This window comes from Danio aesculapii, chromosome 12 (assembly GCF_903798145.1).
Source record: "Danio aesculapii chromosome 12, fDanAes4.1, whole genome shotgun sequence".
Classification (NCBI taxonomy): Eukaryota; Metazoa; Chordata; class Actinopteri; order Cypriniformes; family Danionidae; genus Danio; species Danio aesculapii.
The window spans coordinates 35,557,579-35,577,082 of record NC_079446.1 but is presented as its reverse complement, the minus strand read 5'-3'; the positions used below and the strand labels follow the sequence as shown (position 1 = coordinate 35,577,082).

The window sequence follows — 19,504 nt, the reverse complement described above, 5'->3', positions numbered from 1 at the left end:
AAAAACAAAGGAGAAGCCGGAAAAACAGCAGCAATTGATGCGTCTGCAACCTAAAACATGAACAAACTGCCATGTTTAGCGATTATCATCACCTTTTGCACTATTATGAACTCGGAATGATGGAATGACTCTCTGACAGAAACTACACGTGCTGCTGAAGATTAAAGAGACATATGAGAGGTTTGCACTGACTTTGGGCTAGATTTCGTGTTGTTTTTGAACCCAAATAAGGACTAAATGTATGCTGTGTGTAGTTTTTCTGTAATTGGTAACATATCGGAGACTGTAAGGCTATTTCGCACTGTCATTGATCTGCTGTTATAATCAAATTATGTTCATAGAAAAGATAATAATAAAACATTTATACACAAGTATTTATTAAGTATTTAAAGTAGGCATGAGCCGGTATAAGATTCTGACGGTATGATCATGGTATCACGGTACGTGTGATTACTGCTCTATAATATATATATATATATATATATATATATATATTTTTTTTTTTTTTTTTTTTTTTTTTTTTTTTATTTTATTATTTTTTTTTTAATCAGGGTAAAAAAACAAAAATGATTTTCCACTTTGAAAACAATATATTTTATTTTGTGGAATATTTATAAAGTTTTTGAGCAGTAAACACGTCAGGCTAAGTGATTAAAATGAATCATTGACTTATGCTGTCTTCATTAGTTTCAAAAACACAGATTTCTTTACAATTTATAACAGCATCTTTGGATATTATTTCTGCTGGAGATATTGTTGTCCTAAAAAAATGTAAATAAAAAATCTTACTCATACCATAGGAATGGTATTACAGATCATTTTGGCGGTTTTAAAACCTTGACTTTTCCAAACGGCTGTATACCTTGAAAACGGTTATCGTCCCATGCATAAAGCATCTGTGTTATGAGAAGTGCTTCTCATATGATATGTGAACGACCCGTACAGCTTTACTGTAGACATTTCCTCGAGCGAAAATTACGTCGTCTGAATCTGTCATACACCACGCCCACCAAAAGAGTACCATTGGTACCCTTTTAGCAGTGGAAACGCAAACCTGATAAAGGTGACCCGTACCGTACCATACTGTACCACTCAGTAGAAACGAGCCATAAGTCTTTTAACCAAATGAATAATAAACTAATTGTAAAGTACTGAAATCTATTCAGCACATTAAAAACAAGCTCTGCTATATAACTGAATGTCTTTCCAAACAGGCTTTTGTTCATCTTTTGAAGACCATTAGGGGTTTTCATCTCTAAGTTTTGACAGATGGCATGAAGGAAACTAAGAAAATCCAGAAAATCCATGGCATCTAATCCCTTCATTTCTTTTCTTTTATTATTATTATTATGTCAAAAACAAAATAAACCCAGAATCAAATCAGTGTCTCTCAAGCAGTTATGGTTTCTCTCAGAGGTTTTCCCTCTTCATTTTCAACTGATTGTTTAACACTTATTTCACACAAATCACACCAATGAGCAACAAACATGCATAAACACACAGAGGGTGCCAACACAAACAAATAAATACACACGTTCATTTTCTGTACACAAATCTTGTCAGACTCCTAACAAAATGTAACTGTACTTATTTACACTTGTAATTTGTTGATTATATTAAATGCAGATGTACTCCTCTACAAAATCACCTCATCATTTTAAAATAACCAATTATTTCCAAACAAAATAAATCTGTTGAAACTGCCATCTGTTTTAATATTGCAATATACTGTATATAATAGAAAAACTAAATATTGCAATCTCATATTTTTTCCCACAGTAATATAAAGCAACTGAGCAGGCAAAGTTCACAATGCAACCTGATATTATTACTGAAGATATAAAGAGGACATGAGTGAAGGTCAGCCGACAACAGGTGGACGTTTCCAGTCTCACTGTCATCATATGGTGACGCTATTATTAGTGTTGCAACCTAAAACACAATTTCTGACAGCACCAGCAACTTTTACTTCAACACAACAAATGATTGGTCTCACATTGCATGAACATGACGACAGCTCAGCCTACAATTCAGCGTCCAAAACATCCATGACCCAGAGACACTGTTTATCACCACGGCAACAACACTGGATTTATAAAGCATGCAGTCGTGCACGTGATTTTACACAGATGGTTCCAGAATAACTCGTGCATCATTTAAAGTCAGGAAATGGAAAGTCAAAATGGCTTTGATATTCACAATATGTGACTCTGAACATTCATTTGCAGCAGCCAAAAACACATCGTACAGGTCAAAATGATAGATTTTTCTTTTATGCCAAAAATCATTCGAATGTTCTGTAAAGATCATGCTCAATTAGGGCTGGGCTGATATATCATATCGAATCGTGATCAAATTAGTCAAAACTGATGATTAGCTATGGACATTTTTACTTAATATTGATCTAAGAGCCAATCACACAGCAGACATATGCAACAATAGGAATCTGTGTTGATATTAGAGAGTGCTACATCACTCAGTATTGTTTCAAGGGTTCACACTTAGCTGATGATTGATAATAAAACTTGTTTGGCATGCTGTCCCGGTAGAGAGTCCTGAGCTTATGAGATCATCGAGCCCTGGGCTCCCTGCCGTTTGCAGTGCGAGAGTGGAGTTTGAGCTCAGGTAGATCTCGATGGACTCCTCCCAGCTTATTTCTGGCTAATGACAGATATAGGATGGCTGAGAAAAGGCGTACCCGCTAAGAGCTTGGCTATGGTTTCAATTTGGTATGTTCAATTTACTTACATTGTGTGTTTTTTGGACTGTGGGAGGAAACCAGAGAACCTGGGAAAAAAACCCATGTGAGCACAGGGAGAACGAGCAAACTCCACACAGAAATGTCAACTGGTTTAGTTGGTTACTTTAACCAGAGACATTCTTGCTGTGAGGCTAATCATTGGGCCACTGTGTTGCCCATCTGGAAAGGAGGGGGAGTATGGGTGGGTAGGGGGGTATTCTTCAAGACGAAGATATTGAGATATGAAAACTCTGGTTATTTATAGTGAGCTAGGAATCATCAGACTGGAGAATCTATCATGAGCTGATGCAGGACCAGCTGAGAACAGTCATTCGCACATGATCCTCTCGAAATTAGTTTATAAATAAACTTCACTTGGTGAGCTCGATTCACTTTCCCACCAGCAGTATTTGCTGTTAAACTGTTTATATTTAATGATGACTATTTTTGCCATTTTTAATCAAGTAATTTAAGTAACATTTATTTAAAAATATGTCTGTAATTGTTTATTTTTAGAAAATGCAGTAAATATATTTTTGTTTGTGTACTGTATATATGCTGTCAGTTACAGTTCTTCAGAATTTAATATTTTATATTGAATATCATATGTATATTACAGAAAACTGGAATCCCCAAAAACCTGAGTAATGTGTAAACTGTTTTTACCAATAAACAATACTTTAAAAATGTTATTTAATGAAGCGTCTAATTTTTGTTGGTGTACTATTTTAAAGCTGGAAGGACTAACAACTTATATCGAAATATATATAGTTATCGTTCAATATGGAAAAGAATTTCCGAGATTGAATTTTTGCTATTTCACCCAGCCCTCTGCCCCATGGAGTAATTCGGTAAACTCCCTACAATGAATATATCAAAACTTCATTTTCATTAAGTAATATGCATTGCTGACAATTTAATTTGGACAATTTAAAGGTGATTTTCCCAATATTTAGTTTTTTTGGAACCCTAAGACTCTAAGATTTTCTCTGCTAAATATTGACAAAAACTAACAAACCATTGATCAATGGAAATCTTATTTATTCAGCTTCAGATGATGTATAAATCTCAATTTCACAACATTTAACCCAATGTTTTGTGGCCCATGGTCACGCTATACTGCAAGTTTCAAGCCTCAAAGCCAACTCATCAGTTTAAAATGATGAATAATTGTTTTCTACTTTTTTAAAAAGTTGGGATTTGAAATTGTCTAATTCAAGACATCACAATTTTACCATAAAGACAGCATAATATACATATTTAAGTAAAGACCAGACTATTTTACACAAACTGTGCCACCAAAACCTGTGCATATCTTTCTGGAAGACCAAAATACGAAATTGATTTTGATGTGGCAGAGCGATTACAAGAGAATGTTTTCAGCTGTTTGTCATTTCACATTTGAAGAGTTTTCTAAATTATGATTAGTATGTTGATATCAGTTTTTTTTCCAAATAACAATTAAATTCACATTTAACACTATTAAAGGGTTAGTTCGCCCCAAAATTAAAATTCTGTCATCATATACTTATATGAGTTATTCCATTCTAAGGACATAAGGAAATAGTTCATCCTCAGAACACAAATGATGGCATTTTCAATCAAATACATAACCAAAACTCAAATGCTTCAACATAGTGATAAAGAGATTACAAAATACATTCATATGAATTGAGTAGTCACATGACCATTTTTGAATGACAAATGGACTTGTTATTAGTTTCACTTATACATTTACCATTTTATCAGGAAACATTATTTACAGCATTAAATTTGGCAGGAAGTTCACAAATGCTTGATGTGTATTAACCAATAAGGGTTCATTTGTGCATGTCACATGGCAAATTTGAGCTTCTACAATAACCAATGAGGTTTGCCAAAAGAAATCAAGGGTTGTAGAGCTTCTGTTTATATTCACTGATCAATGTGCCAATAATTAAATCTGTTCATCATATAAAGTGACGGTCTCACTGAAAGTTTTGGATTAAACCATTTTATTATGTGGATTTGCTTTAAATCTGACATTTTAAATGACCTTTTACCTTAATTCTAAAGATAAATTAGAGTCCTATGTTATGGGTTTCTAATGACATGAGGGTGAGGAAATGACACAAATTTCTTTTTTGGTCAAACAAATCCTCTAAAAATCCATCAGGGCACACATTTGCAGTGTTTTGTTAAGTTGAATATTACCATATTGTGTAAATAAACATACATGTATACCATTCTGAAAGAAGTCATCTCCCCTTGCCTCACGTCAATTTCTTGACTTTTCTGAAGTGAATATAAACATGGCAGCTTTTTTGTTATAATTCATTAATCAATGTCAAATCCAGAGAACCGATTACAACTTTGAAGTGGAATTAAAAAGAAGCAGTATTTTATTTTTAGGAATAGTTCACCAAACAATGAAAATATTGTCATCATTTACTTGTTTCAGGCTTGTTTGAGTATTTTATTATGAATATAGCTGGAAACTTAAAACAATTGGCTTACATGATCTTTAGTTTTCCTACTATGGAAGTCAATGGTTATGGGCTTTTCAGCTTTCTTCAAAATATATTATCTTCTGTTCAACAGAAGAAAGAAACTCATTAAGGTTTTGAACCACTTGAGGGTGCCTAAATAGTGAGTAGATATTCATTTTTGGGTGAACTATCACTTTTATACTATTTGGGTGAAAGAAACCTTGCTAACTTCAAAAGCTAACCTTGTGAAACAAAGCACAAACATCTGAAAGTGAGCTCATCTCTCAACAAATCCCAGATTTCTAATACACACATTACTCCCAAAACACATAAAGCACCAAACCCACCTGCTGGAGGAGCCGGGTGAACCGTAGGACACAGAAACGCCTGAAAGCTGGACGCGCAGAGTTCACTCACCGTCCCCATCACTAAACAATCCCTGATTCACTGTAAACCCTACAGTTCAAATGTGAGAAGTAAGTCCCTTTAAGCGACAAGAAAGAAAAGACCAGCTACTTCCTCTTCAGTCCGAAAGCAGAACTTGTTCAATTGTTTATACTCTCGCCTCAATCATTCATTTCTATAGTATCCAGCAAATCCAGAGCAAAAGAGCTCAGATGCACAGCACTGCTCTCTTCACCAATGAACGCTGCTCTCACAATCTCTCTGACTTCACTCCTCATATTCTCTCTCCTCCCTGCCTCTCTCTCTCTCTCTCTCTCTCTCTCTCTCTCTCTCTCAGTCTCACTCTCTTTCTTTCTACGTTCAGTTCAATTCATACTTGCATTATTGGCATAACAAATGTTACATATGTATTGCCAAAGCATTTGTGATGTTTACATTAAATAGAACATATAAACACTAATGGCATAGTCATTCATTCATTTTCTTTTCGGCTTAGTCCCTTTATTGATCTGGGGTCGCCACAGTGGAATGAACCGCCAACTTATCCAGCATGTTTTACGCAGCGGATGCCCTTCCAGCCGCAACCCATCACTGGGAAACATCCATACACATTTACACACACACACACACACACACACACACACACACACACACACACACACACACACACACACACAACAGTCAATTTTAGCACACCCAATTTACCTGTACCACATGTCTTTGGACTATGGGGGAAACTGGAGCACCCGGAGGAAACCCACACAAACACAGGAAGAACATGCAAACTCCACACAAAAATGCCAACTGACCGAGCCGAGGCTCAACCCAGTGAGCTTCTAGCTGTGAGGCAAACGTGCTACCCACTACGCCACCGTGTCGCCCCGACATAATAGTGATTAAAAAAATAATTAACAGTATATTTAGCAACATTTTAGGATAAAACAATAATAATAAATGGTATATTTACAATCCAGGCTCATTCTGAAAATGTACCTCTATATACATTTCTAGAGCGTCAAATACGTCCCAGGAGGTATGTTGTTTTTTTTTGCAGTTTTTGTTTTCACGAATCCGCCAGAGGCTGCTGTGTACGCTTTTTGAGATCTCAAATTTCTCTCGATGTCGACTGACTGTTTGACTGACTGACCGATTGACTGACCCACCCTCCTCCTTCCCTAAACCCAACCAATTGTATTGCTTGACCCGCTGACCCACTTCCGTAAACCCAACCAACAGTTTTCAAAAGCAATCCAGAAAAAGAAAAGCCCTCGTCTGATTTTTACCACATTTTCAGATTTTATCACATTTATTCATTTGTTTATTTTATTTTTTGGCTTTTGTTTTTGTCTAACCCGCTTTCTGAAACTCTTCTTCACGACGTTCTACATTGTTGTGGTCAACTCCTATCTGTGTCTCAAGCATAGCTATCAGCCCTTCCGTTTTTCCCAGAATTCTCCCATATTATCCCGCTATCAACCTGTAAAGAAATTTTCACGTATTTCTTCTGTATTTTCAGTCTTTCTCTGAAAGGTGGCAATTAACATTAAAAAGAAGATCCTGCCTATACGCAACCCATACCCCCGAACCACCAGGGGACGCTCCTTGCTCTTAAATGTGAATCCGTTCTGTGCTTTCGCTTTATTTAGGCATGAAAACAAGTTGAAATAAATTCAAATAAATGAGCATAAAGTTATAAAAGCAATCGAATGCCTTCATTATAATGCCAGATGTGTGCATTTTTAAAGTGACACCTCTGTTATTTAATGTAATCAAATGAAAAAAATCTAAATAAATGAGGAATTAATTCGCTGCTCTTTAATCAGAATGTTTAAGTTATACAGTGAAGAAAAGATTCATGAGATTTGATAACTTGATTCTATTTATTTATAATAACTATTAATTTTAATAAGCTGAACTGTTTGCCAATTTATTTGCTGCTAATGTATACCTTCTATTTTTTCTTTTGTAAATAATAATAATAAAACATATTACTCACCATTTAACTGTTTATTTACAATGAAACAGCTCCAGAAGAACATATTTAGTAATTTGGGGTTTTATTTGAATTGACTGAGCCACCGTGTCACCCATCAAATACACAGTAAATGAAAAATAAATGACAGAGAGAGAAATAATGAATTAAAAAAAAATAATAAAACAGATAATTTCTATAACTATTATAATAACATTATTATATTTATATAAGCAAATTAATTTAGATGATTGATAATTTCTTATGGTGTTTATGGTGTACACATATTTTGCAGCCAGTTTAAATGTCATTTTGTCCTCTTCGAGTATATAGCAAAGTTGTCATCTACAAACTGGGGGAAATAATTCTCTTGTTGTAGTGTATTTGGGGCAGAAAAGAAAAAAGAATGTCTCATCCTCTGATTTGTGTCACAATGGACTATACTGTATGCACACTGAATTTGCATTCAGCCAGCCCAAACGCTTCAGGTGAACTGTTAAGCCATTGTAAAATTACGACGTTTTCTTTAAAAAACAGTGATATTCACTGCCTGATTGAGATACAATATAAGGTGGGCCTCAGACCACACAAGAAGCACTGCATTAAATTCTATTTTTCCCCCACCATGTCTTCAAAATTTGGAAATTTCAATGGAGTTTCTGCTCTAACCTGCTGCTACAACTATTTAACTAATAATACCTTAATTACATTTCAATATCGATGCTGTAAAAGAAATTGATAAGTATTAAATTGAAAATAGTCACAATAACCTTTCACCGGATGTTTATTGTTGGCTGAAAAACGCTAGGTGTGCATATAGCCCATTTTCACATATTCAATATTCTCTTCTATGTCTTTGTATTCCAGACCATATGGCTTCTGCATTTCTATAAATCTGGTGCTGAAATAGTTTTAGTAGTGCCTGATTTAATTGGACATACATAGGCACAGGCTCATCAACACCTCCCCACTCACTCCCTTCCTCCCTCTCTCTCTCCCTCCCACAAGCGCAGAGGGCAGTTTAGTCAGAGCAGCACAAGCATCTCGGGCATCTGAGCCATGCGTGGTTTTGAAGGGCATGTATATGTTTACTCATGGAGAAGCGGAAGATCAAGCAGACCGTCTATAAATGTGCGCCTGCAGACACGTGTACATTGTTGAGACCCTCTGAAACCCACATTCATTTTTAATCACGGTTTTTGTTTGTGTGTTTGTGTGTTTTTTTGTAACAGTAATTGCCTTCCTGTAGAATCAAGAGCACTTTAATGCAATCATCATGTTGGTAATTATGTATTGTACAGTGTCCTACAGTGTCATTGTATGTTATACATGTGTGCTATAGGAATAGGAGTAAATTATGTATTATTGCATGCAATAACCCAAAATCTAGGACTAAGTGGGTCAAAGATGAAACCCATTTTGCGGTCTGCATTATATATAATTTAGTAAAGTCATTTTATATGATTAGAAATATTAAATGCAAGTAAAATGTCTGCTTTTAATGTTTCCCATAACATTTGTAGGGCAAAAAGTCACAATATTGGTGTTATAGGCCTAATGCATCATCATTCAGAATAACAATGAAAAAAAATAATTATTCAGACCTGTCCTGAATGTATAATAACCCAACCCTAACTTTTATCCACCTAATTATAATTATTTACCACACTTTACAGCATATATATATATAAAGCTGTAAAGTGTGGTAAATATTTTTTTGTATTATAAGGTTATAAAGTTTTTGTTAGTCAATGTATTTACTAGCATGAACCAATAATGAACAATACCTGTACTGCATTTGTTAATCATAGTTCAGTATTTACTAATGCATTATTAACATCCAAATTCATGTGTGTTAATGTACTGTAAATTAACATGAACTAACAAAGAACAATTGCATTTTTATTAACTAACGTTAACTAACATGATCAAATACTGTAATAACTATTGTTTATTGTTTGTTCATGTCAGTAAATGCGTTAACTAACATTAGCTAATACAACCTTATTGTAAAGTGTTACATATATTTAGAAAGAGAGAGAGGGACAGGATTTCCGCAGGATTTGAGACCTTTTCATGTTGTTTATGTTCACACAGCTACATTACACATCAACTAAAGTTTAAAATAGGATATTGTTGTGGACCACCACTTAAAGACCTACAAGACAACATTTCAGTGAGTTAAAGACTTTTTAAGGCGAGAGAGAGTATTGTTACGATTAATGACGTTAGAGGATCTCTTCAGTAAATCATGATAAAATGCACAATAGTCAATATCACACATGGTATTCAGTGGTTTGATTAATATTATACAGTAATTAAGGACACAATTACAGTTCAAGAAGGATTCAATTAAACAAAGTGAACTGAAATTGGTAGGGAAATTCATGACATTAAACATTCACACAGAAATCTGCAAGCTAGAGAAAACGTGATTGCAATTGCTGTGCTTCTAAAAAGCATGCATGACTTAAAGGAAGCACATTTTTTGTGCAACACTGTTGAATCATAAGACTGCTGAATATCGCTGACTTGTCGCTGGTCATGTGTCATAAAACAGGAACTAAACATTACCCTCAAATAACAATCTCAGCTTGGAGACAGAAAAAGAACAGACAATAGAGTAGCCTGATTATAAGCTGTGATCTTTTTTTATTCATTGTTAATTTAATGGAAAAGTTGCACCAAAAATGTTGTCATTTTGTGTCATACTGTATATATGGGTACTGCACAAATGCTTTGAAATGCAACAGCAAGTTTTTTGGTGGTTTGCAACCCATAAACCCATCTGGGAACGTCAACAGTGGTATCAGAAGAGAGACGATGGGGAGATCCTGTTGGAAAGTCCACCCTGTACTTTCCAGCTCACTTTCCTCATTTTATCTTGTGTCACTCTTTTACTGGTATATACACCCTTCCATTCCTTCTACTCCACCCATGTATCCGTTGCACCATTCACACCACACCTACACTGTAAAACAAAATGCTTGGTTTCACACAATACCTTCATGTTGTCCCAACAAAAATGACATAATTTAACTTAATCATTGTTACAAATTTAAGTAGATTGAACATAAAACAATTAAGTTGTCCAAAAAAAACCTGAAACAAGAATGTTTAAAAACAAGAATGTTGTTAAAAACAAAGGGATAAAAAACATAACAATTGTGTTACTTTAACTCATTTTAAATAAGTAGTTTGAACAAGCAGCTAAAGTCATTTTTGGAGTGTATCTACAATACACTTTTCATCATGTAGTTACAGTATATCGATTATATATTTTTTCAATTAATATTTTTTCAATTATTCTATTTAATCAAATATGACATTGAGACAACATAGGCTCATTATGAAAACGTAACGCTTTATACATTTCTGGAGATCTCAAATTATGTAGCCAGAGGTACGTATGGCTGCATTTCATCTTTAAAAAGAGCGCTACAGGGCGGTATGATGCTGTTCCATTTCACGCTTACCAGCTGATTGCTTACCTCCGTGTGGACGACTTTCCCGCTGTTACTAGCTCGTCCCTTGGCTCGCAGAGTGTGTCTGGAGACTTGAGACGAGAGAGAAAATCGGCCTCTAGTGGATGTACGTGAGAAGAGCAGGTGCAAAGGCACTCGCAAGAGAAAATCGAGATCTCTAAAAGCATACAAAGTGGCCGCTGGCGGATTTGCGAACTGCAAAACTGCAAAAAAATTAGCTCCTGGGACGTATTTGGCGCTCTCCAGAAATGTATATTGGGTTACGTTTTCAAAATGAGCCTGGGTTACATTTAGAAATTACCCGAAAAAATAGATGTTTATTATTATTATTTTTATTATTATTATTATTATTATTATTATTATTATTATTATTATTATTATTATTATTGGCAACGTGGTGGCGCAGTAGGTAGTGCTGCCCCCTCACAGCAAGAACGTCACTGGTTTGAGCCTTGGCTGGTAAAGTGTGTGGAGTTTGCATGTTCTCCCCGTGTTTGCGTGGGTTTCCTCCGAGTGCTCTGGTTTCCACCACAAGTCCAAACACATGTGGTATAAGTGAATTGGGTAAGCTAAAATTGTCCGTAGTGTATGTTTGTGAATGAGTGTGTATGGGTGTTTCCCAATGATGGGTTGCAGCTGGAAAGGCATCCGCTACATAAAACATATGCTGGAAAAGTTGGCGGTTCATTCCGCTATGGCGACCCTGGATTAACAAAGGGACTGAGCTGAAAAGAAAATGAATGAATTATTATGATTATTATATGTGTCATTACAATAATAAATGTTAATTGATATAAGTTTCGCATAAAGTAGCTTTAGAAAGAAAATTTGTTACACAAACATTTAAGCTACAATGACCATGGTTTAAAAAAAATCTAAACTAGAAATACATTTTTGGGTGAACTGTACCTTTATGTTGTTATTATTTCACTATATTAAAAAAAAGTTTTTTTTCTGCATGTTAAATTTCTTAAAGTGAGCTGAAACAACACAGAGTTAATTGTTTTATGTCCAATCAACTTAAAATTGTAAAAACCATTAAGTTAACTTAATCGATTTGTGTTGAGACCAGATGGAGGGATTGCATGGAACCATGCATTTTTACAGTGTAGTAGTATTTTTATTTATGTATTTTTATTTATATGAAAATGTGCAATTGTTTTGTTATTTTGTCTAAAACAGAAACCAAAAAGTGCCAGTCATTAAATTATTTTCCATAATTAATTAGTTAAGCTAACATGGTCTAATTTACAGTTGAACTACTTTTACCTATTTCTGCTCTCCCTGAGACTCATGTCTGAAGCTGTTGGATAAGATGTTTACTAGTAGTTTGGCTCTTCCTGACACCATCATCCACCAACTGAGCAAGATCAAAAACCTCTATCATGCTCAAGATTTCGTTCAATTTAAATGATTAATCTGACATTTAGCTGTAGCTATTATCTGCAGTGATTCACAGCACACTTATTACAGAGACCTTCTCTTTCGCAGCAGCCTTGAATAACAGTGCGTCTTTCTCAAGGACAATGAAGATTGTTCAGAACGCCACTGTAAACTGTAGATTGTTAACTATTGTTAACTAATGACACAGCCCTCATAATAATATGCAGGATTTGGTGTCCTTTTGTGTGTCTGATCATTTAAAATTTGCTATTTAAAGAGGCATATTGAATTAAATTAATATGTTTTGTTAAATAAAGCTGATTAATTAGAATTATCTCAAGCAAAATAATTCTTTAATGTTTGCTCGTGTAAAAAAATGTCTTTAGTTGTACGGTATTATGTTTAGTTAATTAAAATAAAATGATTTAATTAAAATACAGGGAAATGAGTAATATTCTGAAATATTACTGAATATATTTTTTAACATAAATACTGGTAAATATATTTGGCAAATATTATATTCTGAAATCTTCATAATTCATTCATTCATTAATTTTCTTTTCGGCTTAGTCCCTTTATTAATCCGGGGTGACCACAGAGGAATAAACCGCCAACTCATCCAGCATTTGTTTTACGCAGCGGATGCCCTTGCAGCCGCAACCCATCACTGGGAAACACATGCACACATTCATACACACATACACTACAGACAATTTAGCCAACCCAATTAACCTGTACCACATGTCTTTGGACTGTGTGGGAAACCGGAGCACCTGGAGGAAACCCACACGAACGCAGGGAGAACATGCAAACTCCACACAGAAACGTCAACTGACCCAGCCGAGGCTTGAACCAGGGACCTTCTTGCTGTGAGGCAACAGCACTACCTACTGCGCTACTGCGTTGCCTAAATCTTCATAATATACACTGTAAACAATGCTGGGTTCCACACAACGTATTTGTATTTGGACAACATGAAGGAATTACTTATTCGTTTTTTTACAAATTTAAGTAGACTGAACATAAAATTAAGCTGTCTCTGAAAAAACTCAAGAATTGTGTTGGCTTATTCTGAAAACATACCCATATATATATCCCAGGAGGTAAGTTTTTTGTTTTCGTGACTCCATCAGAGGCCGCTGTGTATGCTTTTTCAGATCTCAAATTTCTCTGGCGAGTGCCATTCGTACCTGCTGTTCTCACGCAAATCCACCAGAAGTCGTCTGACTGACTGACCCACCTCCTCCTTCCCTAAACCCAACCAACAGTGTTTAATAATGCTGATTGACCAGCATCCACCCACTTCCCTAAACCCAACTGACAGTTTTAAAAAGTGATCCAGAAAAAGAAAAGTCCCCTGATTTTTATCACGTTTTCAGATTTTACCCCATTCTCACCATGTTATTTACTTGTTTATATTTTTTTTAGCTTCTGTTTTTCTTTTACCCGCTTTCTGGTACCGTTCTTCACCTGACTCAAACCCCATCGTCATGGTCAACTCATCTCTGCGTCTTAAGTCCGCTGACGTACATGTCGAGCTACTGGACAAACTGGTAACAGCGGAAAAGCCATCCATACAGAGGTCAGAGGTCAGCTGATAAGCGCAAAAAGGAATGGCGTCATACCGCCCTCTAGCGTTTGCTTCAAAGATGAAATGCAGCCATACGTACTGTACTTCTGGCTACATAGTTCGTGACCTCCAGAAATGTGTATAGGGCTATGTTTTCAGAATGAGCCTATGTTGGAAAAACACAATTCTTCAGATTTTTGGGGGGACAACTTAATTGCTTTATGTTCAATCCACCAATTAGCTTGATTGCTTTGTGTTGGGACAACATGAATAAATTGTGTGAAACCCCGCATTTTTTACAACGTATAATACAATTTGAATTTCCTGATTACTGATCACATGAGCATTCAGAAATCATTACAATATGCTGTTATATAAGAAACATTACTTATGATAGTCAATATTCATATTACTCATATTCTCATGCTCATTACTGGCAGGGCGACACGGTGGCGCAGTAGGTAGCACGATCGCCTCACAACAAGAAAGTCGCTGGTTCGATCCTCGGCTGGGTCATTGGCGTTTCTGTGTGGAGTTTGCATGTTCTCCCCATGTTGGCGTGGGTTTCCTCCGGGTGCTCTGGTTTCCCCCACAGTCCAAAGACATGCGGTACAGGTCAATGGGGTTAGCTAAATTGACCGTAGTGTATGTGTGTGAATGAGTTTGTATGGATGTTTCCCAGGGATGAGTTGCAGCTGAAAGGGCATCCGCTGCGTAAAAAACATATGCTGCATAAGTTGTCGGTTCATTCCGCTGTGGTGACCCCTTTTTTAATAAAGGGACTAAGCCGAAAAGAACATGAATGAATGAATGAATGAATGAATAATTACTGGCAATATAAAATGAAATTGTCTAATATTGTTAAAAACTGATATTTTTCAAGATGCTTTTCTGAATAGAAACTCTATATTATTACAAAATTATTATTATTATTATTATTTTAAAGCATCGCCTCACAGCAAGAAGGTGGCTGGTTGGAGTCCCGGCTGGGTCAGTTGGCATTTCTGTGTGGAGTTTGCATGTTCTCCCCATGCTTGCGTGGGTGTCCTCATGCATGGTGCTCTGGTTTCCCCCACAGTCCAAAGACATGCGCTATAGGTGATAATTAATTGAATAAACTAAATTGGCCAAAGTGTGTGAGTGTGAATGAGAGGGTATGGATGTGTATGAATAAAGGGACTGAGCCGAAGGAAAATGAATAAATGAATTTTAAGACATCTTTAGTAATTACAAATAAGTGTGCATAATTACATCCAGCTAAACCTAAACCTAGCGCTAATTCTAATGCTAACCATATAGTAAGTACATGTAATTAATTATATTACTCAATAATTAAATAAACAGATACAATGGAAAAAAGGACAACTTAAAAACAAGTCAACCCAAAAATCTTTTGTAACAAATGTATGTCTTTTCATTAATGTCCCCTTTCTGAATAAAATTTAAAAGATACATTTCAATAAAAATAAAAAATATCAGGATCATTCGATCGCCACGACCTCCCCCACAAACATAGCTGTTCACAATCTTGTGCTTTTACAGCGACTTCAGAGAAATAAAGAGCCTTTTCCTCTTTTTCAGGCTTTTCTAAATGAACACTTGAGGCTAGGAGGACACCCTGTAGCGACAAAAGAAAAGGGGAACAGAGGAAAAATGACATGCAAGTTTCATGTCAAATGTTAGTCAGCAGGATTTTTAAAAACACTGCTTTTCCCTGGAGAGTGCCCGAACATCAAGACCCAAAGACATTTCACAACATTTCTAAGAAAAAGCCCTCTAACAAAACATTTTACTGTCAAAATCTTCAATGATAAAACCAAAACCAACAAGTATCTGTAAAAGTAAAAGTATCTGTTGTAAATATTACTCAAACTAGGAGTAAAAAGTAGACAGTCTAAAAGTACTCAAGAGTAGTGAGTATTACGCTGTTAAAAGCTGATGCATTTACATGTAATTTGTGCAGTTGTGTGTTAACGTAACATTCTGTGGTGCATCTAGTTATTGACCAGCAGGCACACAACGTCATAAGACGTTAATATTAGGTTAGATTTAGGCTGTGATGTCAGGTGACCAAAATTCAATGTCTAGCCAGCGTCTAAGGACAACGTTTTTTTGATGTCCAATAACGACACCAAGTGACGTTGATATTATTGAATTATTAAATGAGTTATTAAAACTATTTTAATTAGAAATGTGTTGGAAAAAACATCTTTCTGTTAATCAAATTTTGAGGGAAAAATACACAGAAGGGCTAATAATTCTGACCTTAACTGTATGTCTTTACCTTTGCCTCATGAGGTTCTTAAAAAATGCTGTGACGTCAGAAAAACAGTGGGATTCAGGACTTTCAGCACGGTTTTAAAGTGTCTGCACAGCTGAAGAGCTAAAAGCCTAATAAATGCCTGCACAGCGTCAGCAAGCACTAGTGTTTTTCTTTCAGCCTCGCTGTTGTACCAGAACTGTGAAACTGAAAGAATAGATTCACCATAATGGTCAGCAGCTTGAGTTTCCCATCAAAAATGTAGTCTGTGAACATTTTCTGTTCCATCAGTTCCGAAACTGATATTTTTTTGGCCATATGTTTCAGTCATATCTGCCCCAAATACATTCAGTTGTTCTGTTCATTAACAGATGCACAAGAATCATGACAAATCATGACAAAAATACAAAAGTAAAAGAGTTTCTGCTAGTGAAATTACAGACAGACGCCTACATAACGAGTCCTTCAAACTACAGCATAATGCACTTTTATCCTTGTAATAGTTGGCATTCATGTAGTGTGATTGATAGAGCATTGCATTATAAGCACAATAGTCATGGGTTCTATTCTAAAAATCACACACACACACACACACAGGTAAAGTTTATACGTTGAATAAACTGTAAATCAAGTTACGAAATCTAAGCCAAATGCATATATGTGTGTGTAAGCGACAATCTAAAAAGCCCACATTTCAATGATCCTGCCTTTCGATCAGATGCCTTGCTTCACTGCCATTTTTAAAATTCTCTAACGTGTCCTCGTGGAATAATAAAGTGTCAATTGGATGCACATTTTAGAATCTTGTCAGGAATAGTAGGTCACCCAACTTTTTTCAAGTTCACAAAATCTCAAATACTATAAATGTTGAGTGTTCTTACTGTGGTGGATCGGTAGATCTCATTACATGCAAATTATGAATCTGCAACAGGCTTGAAAACAATCTCAAAATGGATTCCAACCACCAATGAATGCATTTATATATTCTGTGTGCAACATGTTTTTTAACAAACATTTTGTGTAAATGTAAATTGTTCACCTCGTCTAAGACCGCAAACAAGCAATGTGACAAACAAGAACAATTACAATCACTGAGGCTGTCTGCACTGCATTATCCTGGACATGCTCAGTTGCCATTTAGACAGATTTCCTCCTTTAAATGGCTGGCTTTCTGGCATCATGATCTCATTTTTGATGTGCAGAAACACAAGCACAAAGGAATAGTCACAAAATTGATGAGGCAGATGATGAGGCAGACTTTGAATATCCCTGCATTACATTACTAAAAATAACAACACATGCTCATAGGAAATACATGCTTCAGCCTGCATTTTTGTGTGACAGCAAAAAAATATATTAAACACATGTCTGAATGCAGCTTCTAGGTAAACGAATGCTATGGAGCAGTACGATGCCAACAATAATGGTTACTTAACACACTAATGATATTTACAGGGACATACAATATTATCAACAAAGGGCGGCATGGTGGCTCAGTGGTTGGCACTGTCGCCTCACAGCAAGATAGTCACTGGTTCGAGTCCCGGCTGCGGCAGTTGGCATTTCTGTGTGGAGTTTGTATGTTCTCCCCGTGTTGGCGTGGGTTTCCTCCAGGTGCTCTGGTTTCCCCAAAGTCCAAAGACATGCTCTATACATGAATTGGGTAAACAAAATTGGCCGTAGTGTTTGAATGTGTGCAAATGTGAGAATGTATGTGTGTTTCCGAGTACTGGGTTGCGAAATGTGCTAAAATAGTTGGCAGTTCATTCCGCTGTGGCGACCCCTGATAAATAAGGGACTAAGCCTAAGCCCTAACAATGAATGAATAAATTATTTACGAACTAAGGAATACATTTCACACAGTCCTTTACAAAACACCAAATAAATACCACCAAACAACTTAATGATAATATGTGATCAAATACGTTTGACTCACTTGTCGATATATATGGGGTGTGAAATTACATTGGTCTCACCGTTCGGTTAAGATTTTCACATCATGGATTTGTTTAAATTTGCTATCATAGTGCGTATTACAGTGCATCGGCGGTGTATTCCATAGACAGTTTTTAATTTTACCTCACAAGAATACAATTCCCCCATCCCCCCCTCCCCCCACTTTTCTAGCATGGTCGCCCCCTAGTGGATTTGTCATCTGAATCGTGCAATAAAATAAATGCACGTGCAATAAATTAAAATGCAGTGCGCCAAAGAAACAATTCATTCTGACACCCCTAGTATCTATGGATAACTTTTCTAGCATGGTCGCCCCCTAGCGGATTTGTCATCTGAATTGTGCAATAAAATAAAATGCAGTGCGCCAAAGAAACAATTCATTCTGACACCCCTAGTATCTATGGACAACTTTTCTAGCATGGTCGCCCCCTAGTGGATTTATCATCTGAATTGTGCAATAAAATAAAATGCAGTGCGCCAAAGAAACAATTCATTCTGACACCCCTAGTATCTATGGACAACTTTTCTAGCATGGTCGCCCCCTAGTGGATTTATCATCTGAATCGTGCAATAAAATGTACCCCGACCAATATATTTTACATTTTGCAAAAATGTAGGCTGAAGCATGCATTTCCAATGAGTCTCAGCTGAAAAATAAGGGTTGTTTATTGGAATTGATGTTTCCACGAAGAACATTTAACATCCTTTTGGGAACCTTTCCATTCTAAAATTAAAGTTTCTTTAAACTATTATGTTCTTTACAGTATTATTTGAAGAACTTTTCACTTAATTATTTTGGGAGAAACAAAAACGGTTCTTCCATCGAATCGCTTAAAAAAACTCTATTTTGGAAACCTTTATAAGAGTGTTGGATAATATTTTATGTTACCCTGCTGATACACAGTACATAAAAAGACGAGTGAAATTACTGATAACATTCATCAGGCAAAACAATAGAACCAAAATATAGACAATATCAAAATAAGGAAGATAACTGCAGAGGACCTTTTTAGTAGTAATAAAAGCCATTTCCAAGCTAACCAGCATCATATGCCAGCAGTGAAAGCCTTCATTTAACATCTGTGATATCTGCAGGGTTTGTTTCCCCTATAGGGATGAAGCAGATCAAAAATGAATAAGTACATACAGTACACACATGCACAACCTCATGTGATAGACTCTTAAAGGGACATATCCCAAATAAATGAACAACAATATGTTATCATTTACTTGCTTCGCACCTGAGTTTAATATCATGATTTAAT

At 35.9% G+C, this 19,504-nt stretch overlaps 1 protein-coding gene across 2 annotated transcripts in view; it reads right to left on the bottom strand.

The window, feature by feature from the left end:
• cyth1b (cytohesin 1b) overlaps positions 1 to 19,504 on the bottom strand; it is a 133,550-nt gene that overhangs the window by 103,781 nt on the left and 10,265 nt on the right. Inside the window, exon 1 of one of the 2 annotated variants that reach the window (XM_056469249.1) lies at positions 5,556 to 5,843. The exons of the other annotated variant lie outside the window; for it this stretch is intronic. Coding sequence (XP_056325224.1) covers positions 5,556 to 5,634 — 79 coding nt within the window. The 5' untranslated portion in view covers positions 5,635 to 5,843. Of the gene's footprint in view, positions 1 to 5,555; positions 5,844 to 19,504 lie in introns of those variants that run through there. 2 annotated transcript variants of the gene reach the window in all.